Consider the following 7239-nt stretch of genomic DNA (forward strand, 5'->3'; position numbering starts at 1 on the left):
TTTGAACCTGTTGTCCAGGCTCCCACAGACTCCAAGCACCCTAAAAGGACATTCACTGCATCACTTATTTTGATGTTTACTTTTCTTGTTTATTATTAAACAAAAAAATTCCTGATATTATGCAGTCATTCAGTGTGTATGTTTATGTTCATCTCCGTGTGCATTTTGTCGGAAGATTACATCATCTTTTGTACATCAAAGTATATTTTGTGGCTAATAGCATGAGAAATTACTTCGGGCGGAAACATGGCAATACAGCATCCCACTTTATAACAGGAGCAGTATCAAGGCACTCTCATAAGTGAAACAGGTACTGAAAGGAACTCCAGCAGAATTATGGAACCATGGAGGTATTGCTGGAAACTTGTCCTTTACATTTTGCTGGGTAAGTCAAGACTTTCTTAAGCTAAAAAAAACCCCTGTTTCACAAAGTTTAATATGTAATTTTAAGTAGACTGTTTAGTAGATTTAGAAGCTATTTTAGTCTTCTTTTGAGTGGCCGCCTACTCTTTCACTTCTAATGTTAAATCTATTTTTTCTTGTTTGTAAGAGTTGTGGGGTTGGTAACTTAGTTTTACTTTTTTATTATGAAAATTATATACAGATGTGGTAGTGTTTTATGGTATCAGGAAAACATCTCAAGCAGAGTTATAAAATAAATGCATCAGCCTTTTTTATTTGGATTTTACCTTTTTTAGTCTTATTTTTTTTACTTTCAGCCCTCTAGAAAAATAGGAATGGATAACAAGTATACTCAACTCATATTATTTACTAGTAAAAGTTTGCTTTTCAAATATATCTACATCATATTTAACTTTTAAAATGAGTGCTGATGACTTTCTTGAATAATGTCAAGAATCTCATTGCTTACATTGGCAAAGAAAATATTTCTTAAGACAGCATTAAAAAACAGAATATAGCGCTATGTTCTTGAAATTGATTGCACAGTACAGTGTCTGTAGTTCTAATATTAGGGCTGTGCAACCATTTGGAGAGAAGCTTTGTGAGATGAGCAAAACAACCTTCCAAATGGTTTGTGCAGCGCTAACAGTCTAAGATTAATATTCCATCTACAATGAAATAAATATATTAAAGAAGCTTGAGAATCTATAGTCTTTTTCTTAAAGTCTTGCCTGTTCAAAAGCCAATGTAATATTTTTAACATAAGCCTTGATGCTTACAACATTTAGAAAAATTAATCAGTAAAACAACTTGCCTCCAAATGTTGTGAATGCACCAATACTGGAAGTTTGGGACAACCATTGGTCTGAAATGATATAGGGTTGCCTGTCTCAGTAGAGAGTTGGACTAGAAGACCTCCAAGGTCCCTTCCAACTCCATTATTCTGTTATTCTCTTATAACTGGGGAGGGAGATGAAAGTTTTTCTGTTTTCAGTTTTTGTGTCTGCTCCAGAAACTTCAGTTGACAGGTATGTGTAGGCTGTCAATTACATTTAAAGATCTACATGACCAAAGTTGAGTCTATCTGAGTGAACACTTTTTTCTATATGAACCTCCTGTCATTTGATTTCCTTGGCCTTCCTTTCCTAATGGCAAATTGAGATGTATTCATTCATTCATTCATTCATTCATTCATTCATTCATTCATTCATTCAATAATTCAGCTTCTTTTTGTTTCCATTTCAGTTAATGACAGTGAAAATCCCCTCCCCAGAATTATTAGACAGCTTAGTATATTTAGTAGCTTTAAAAATGTCCTACTCTTTTTTAAACAATTGGTATTAATTTCTAATTTTAATTCTATTTGCTTCATTTGTTTTCACTGTTTTCAATAGATTTTTATCCTGCCTTTATTATTTTATAAGTTATTCAAGGCAGCAAACATAACTAATATTTCTTCCTGCTCCTATTTTTCCACAAGAGCAACTCTGTTTTCCCCCAAATTATGTTATGTTATTGTGGGAACATATTATTACAGATAGTCCTCAAGTTACAATAGCAACTGAGGCCAGAATTTCCATCGCCAGGAGATGCAATTGTTAAGCTGTGGCAATCCCAGAAAATCCCTGTTGCCACGGTTGACTGAAACTCATCTATCATTAGCTGAAGATCCACCCCTATCCAAGCCATTTCCGCTTTAGTCCCTCTCAGCCCTAAGCCTTGATTCTTCCAAGAGACTCTAACTTCCCCCAACTGCGCTGCTCTGGAGCTGCTTACCATGCTGTAGCTCAGTGGCTTCTTGATATTCCATGGCTCTGGGACTGCAAGAATCTCCTGAGCTGCAGTATAGAGTGAAGCCACAGCTCCTCCATCCTCGCTCAGTCCTGCAGCATGAAACCACAATGGCCCTAAGAAGAAGCAGCTAGCACAGCTCAGCACAGCAGAATGGTATGGCATGAAGCCCTAGCCACCTTCACTGCCTTGCACTCTAAGGCCCTTGTCACCCTCTGCTCCACTGTCCTAGTCAATGTTTGCTATCTTCTTGCTCCCACAAGGCAGATGCTGGCCATGCAAGTTCTTTTTCCTGAAATCTCATGAGGAAACTGCCATGTGCGAACTTAGGAAGGAGAAGACCTCATGCAGCCAGCATCTGCCTGGATGTGCTTGGTTGGCAGCAGGAGCAAGAAGATGGCAAAGGTCAACTGAGGCAGTGGAGTGCAGGGCAGCAGAATGCTCAGAATGACAGAGATATAGGGAGATAGGCAGGTGGATGGAATTGAAGTGACTGTGAGATTGAGTGAGCAGGCTATCAAACATGCAGTTTTTGATCATACAGCAGTCGCAACTTCAGGACCAGGCCTAAATACTATTCATTCAGCTACACTGTCACATTGAAAAGTTGCTGGAGGAATGGTCGTAACCCCAGGACTATCTCTATATGCAAGACTGGAGGACATCAGATTTCATAGAAACAGATTTGGTATCACCAACATACTTATAGTAACTAATTCCATGCCTCCTGGTGATCCCTCCCAACTATTCCATGTGGGTACTGAATGGAGCCTTGGGGGATACAATATTTTGTATCTTATTTTGTGAGAAATAACCATCTCCAAGCAACACCATTTGAAGCTGTTTGTCCTGTTCCCAAATCTCTCAGATAATCAGAAGGCTTCTTATATCACAGAAAAGTCCAAAAGAAAGGAGGCAACAACTGCTACAAAAACCTTTTCATAAAAGGAACAGAAACTCCTTGCTTAATCCAAAGCAAATGAAAAATGTAAAGAAGAAAAATATTTTCTTCAGAGTATAATAGAGAATATAGGATTGACATCAAATGATTAATAAAAATTAATAAAAGATAATAGGCTAGTTGAATTCACTGGATAAAAATGTTACCACATAATTAATCAATGTAATAATTTAATTAAATATAAGAATTAAACACTGATATTTCACAGTTTCAGAGCACACAGGAAGTCAAGTGACCTTTCCCAGCCCCGAAGCACTTGGAGGCATACAGGACCTGACTGACTCTTCTTCCCCAGAATCAGAGTCAAACACCTCCTTGGAACCTGAAGCAAGGTTTCCAAATGAGTGGCTATCAACCATGGTTACCATGGAGCTGGTTTCTGAAGTGAGTACATCTGCAGCTATGATGGTCGATACCTATGAAATGCTTTCAGGTCAGCTCCACTCCCTACCTTTTGAGAGCAGTACTCCCAATGCTGAAAGTCCCAGCCAAGAGACCACTTTCTTCCAGGCTACCAGCACCCCAGCGGGTGAAAGCAGATCAACAGACAGCCTGAGCTTTGCTGAGGCCAGCATTGCCCCTCCTGGGGATGCATCCATAGCTCCAAGCCCACCGGCCAACCGGGGCTATGCACATTCCATCCACAGCCGCAGCATCCCCACAAGAAAAAGCTCATCTGGCTTCAGACCTCCTGACATTTCCATGGTCAAAAAAGGATCCACCAGTGCCTATCTTCTTGGTCCCCAAGACCCCACAGGGCGGATGTCACACTCGGCTACCATCAAGCTGGTTTCTGAAGCGAGCACATCTGCAGCTATGCTGGCTGACTCCTATGAAATGCTCTCAGGTCAGCTCCCCTCCCTGTCTCTCAAGAGCAGCACTCCCAATGCTGAAAGTCCCAGCCAAGAAACCACCTTCTTCCAGGCTACCAGTGAATAGGAGGAATGTGGCACGGAAAAGAAGGCAACCTTGGTATTCCTGGTTCTTAAGAACATTTATCCACCTTTCCATGATAATGTAACTGATATGTCTCTTTCTAATAAGACAAGAATTCTTTCTTGAGGATAGTTAATAGTAGAAGGACAGGGAAGTAACTTGAAGTGTGCTAATAACGAATATATATGCTTACATCATCTATTACCTATGCATATAAATGATTACATCTTTTCTCCTTTCTGAAATGTTTAAATAAGAGTGTATCCTTTTGTCCCTAGGAATCCATCCCTTTATTCCTCCAGTGTGTGCTATTAAATAAATAATTACTGCAGCAAATCTTGATAATTGGTTTTTGGGTCCTGCATTCGATTTCACAGAAACTGATGGAATTTACAATTTTTGAGTCGAGAGCAGTGATAACAGCTGGGATGTCATTATAGGGAGAGTGTTGTGAGATTAATCCTATGTCCCTTCCTACTGCCACATAAGGGCACCATTAAGGAATATATGTAAGGCAACAATCTGTGTCTAAAAATTTATTTAGGCTAGGAAGTTTTGTTGAATGTGTCTGGCTCTTTCCACTCTTATCCTCATTCATCTTTGTCCCTCTGCAAGTTCAGCTGAGGAATGACCAGAAAGCAAGAGAGAACTTGGCTTTGGAGCAGTGAATGTGATCTTTCTGTGTCAAAGGATATTGATCCCGAGGCTGTCAAACTTCCTTTTTTCCTTTTGTCTTATTGAACGAAGTTGCCTAAAGTGATATCGGGCATGGAAGAAAGTATGTCATGGTGCTCAGGCAGACTGTGATAGGTGAATGAATGTTTCCCAAATAAAGAAGTAAATCTGCTGTGGCTCAAGGCTGGACATGGGGTAGTGTCCTCATTTGTAGTGTCCCTGCAGATTGCAAAAGTGAGGGAGTGTATGAAAGTGTAAAGGATTATAAACAGTTGTTTCTCCCCATTCTGGAGAAAAACAGGCCAATATAGGTAGTTCTTGACTTAGGACCACATCTGAGCCCAAAATTTCTCTTGTTAAGTGAGACATTTATTAGAAGAGTTTTGACCCATTTTACAACCTTTCTTGCCATAGTTGTTAAGTGAATCACTGCAGTTGATGAGTTAGTAACACAGTTGTTAAATGAAATTGGCTTCCCCATTGATTTTGCTTGTCAACAGGTGATGACATGACCTTGTGACACAGCAACAGGCATAAATATAAACCAGTTGCCAAGCATCTGAATTTTGATCACATGAACATGGGGCTGCTACAAAAGTTGTAAGTGTGAAATATTGTCATAAGTCACATTTTTCAATGCTGTTATAATGTTGAATGGTCACTAAATGAATGAACTGTTGTAAATCGAGGACTACCAGTACATGAATCCAAGGACCACTCCTTTCCACCAACTGTGGAAAGGAGAACAAACAGAAGGTCAGCCAGAAGAATCTTCCAACTCTGGGCAAGGACAGAGGGCATAGGGCCGGGTTACTTACGGGACCGTCCACTGCCACCGATTGCCTCCCACCGACCCGTACGCTCTCACAGAGAGGGACTCCTTAGGGTGCCATCCGCCAGGCAGTGCCAACTGGCGACACCCAGGGGAAGGGCCTTCTCTGTGGGGGCTCCCACCCTCTGGAATGAACTTCCCCCAGGACTCCGCCAACTTCCTGACCTTCGAACCTTTCGCCGCGAGCTTAAGACACATCTATTTATCTGCGCAGGACTGGACTAGAATTTTAATTCTAAATTTAGTTTTTAATGGGGTTTTTATTATTTTAATTATAATTTTAAATCTGGCCTAATTCAATAAGTTTTTTAAATAGTGTTTTTATCTTGTATTTATTCTTGTGTTTTTATCAGGCTGTAAACCACCCTGAGTCCTTCGGGAGATAGGGCGGTATAAAAATTTGATTAAATAAAATAAATAATAAAATAAATAAATAAGTGATCTGAAGAAAAAAATTAAGAATCTGTGGGAAGCAGGCAAATGGGTCATTTGCAGACAAGGATGTTTTGCAGGAGGCTTCACAGGGGCTCCTGCTATGTTCATGAAACACCAGTTTGATCTGATAGTAGTTAAGTACATGGAAAAATGGCATGCAGCAACCAAGCAAGATAGGACCCGGTGGTTACTTTGGAGAAGTTCAGAGAAAAGTAGAGTTGAGAAGGTGCATACATTTATTTTAACTCTCCCACCTAAAGAGAAAGAAAAGCAAGAAAACCAATTTGTTGACTGGTTACAGAAATCAGCAGGCAAGATGCTCAAAGCAAAGGTAGTAGCTGGAAGCATAACTGTGAAAACCTTCAGCAGAAGCTCAGTCCTATGTAAAGGAACAAGCTAACAATGAGATAGGAGAAAGATCTAATGGGAATCAAAAGAAGAAACACAAAACTCTCAGGCAAAAGTGCATCACACTCCTAATATATTAATAATAATAAATTATTATTCATTTAGCTAATAAATTAACTGAGATGAAACCTTCAGTAGAAAGAAGAGTTTTACAGATCTTGCTGATTGCCCTCCTTCCTCCCCCCCAGTGATCTTACTCATCAAAGGGAATCGAATCGAATCGAATCGAATCGAATAGAATAGAATAGAATAGAATAGAACGTTCTTTATTGGCCAAGTGTGATTGATCACACAAGAAATTTGTCTCCATTGCATAAGCTCTCAGTATATATACAAGCAACAAAGTGATAAAACATAAATCATGAGATCAATCTTAAGTCATAAAGATACCAATAGGATTAAATATGCGTAGGCATAATACAGTGCTGTAGGAATTATGTGTTTAGCAGAGTAATGGCAAAAACTATCTTTGTGTTTATAGAGATTTTTAGTCATCCAGATCATGGTTGTCCCTAAGGTGCTTTTTCAAGAGGCAACTGGACTTTTTTGTTTTTCTTTGAAGACGTTTCACTTCTCATCCAAGAAGCTTCTTCAGCTCTGACTGGATGGATTCCCGACCATCTAGTGAAGCAGCTTCTTGGATGAGAAGCGAAACATCTTCAAAGAAAAACAAAAAATCCAGTTGCCTCTTGAAAAAGCACCTTTGGGATATTTTTGTGTCTAGTTGTTTTGGCATGCAATGACCTATAATGGCATCCTGAGGGGAGAAGCTGAAATAGTTTGTGTCCAGGATGTCAGG

The 7239-nt window shown here is 39.6% G+C and overlaps 1 protein-coding gene across 1 annotated transcript; it reads left to right on the plus strand.

Moving 5' to 3' along the window:
• Positions 1 to 246: 246 nt before the first annotated feature.
• On the plus strand, positions 247 to 5236 carry LOC131200290 (uncharacterized). Its single transcript, XM_058186944.1, has 2 exons — positions 247 to 385; positions 3363 to 5236. Exons 1-2 carry the CDS (start codon positions 337 to 339, stop codon positions 4091 to 4093), a joined length of 780 nt encoding a protein of 259 aa, XP_058042927.1. The 5' UTR covers positions 247 to 336; the 3' UTR covers positions 4094 to 5236.
• Positions 5237 to 7239: the final 2003 nt, after the last annotated feature.

This window comes from Ahaetulla prasina, chromosome 5 (assembly GCF_028640845.1).
Source record: "Ahaetulla prasina isolate Xishuangbanna chromosome 5, ASM2864084v1, whole genome shotgun sequence".
NCBI lineage: Eukaryota > Metazoa > Chordata > Lepidosauria > Squamata > Colubridae > Ahaetulla > Ahaetulla prasina.

Coding starts and splice junctions, on each gene's coding strand:
- LOC131200290 (XM_058186944.1), top strand. CDS start 337: ATGGAACCATGGAGGTATTGCTGGAAACTTGTCCTTTACATTTTGCTG. Junction 386..3,362: donor TGTCCTTTACATTTTGCTGG/GTAAGTCAAGAC, acceptor GATATTTCACAG/TTTCAGAGCACACAGGAAGT.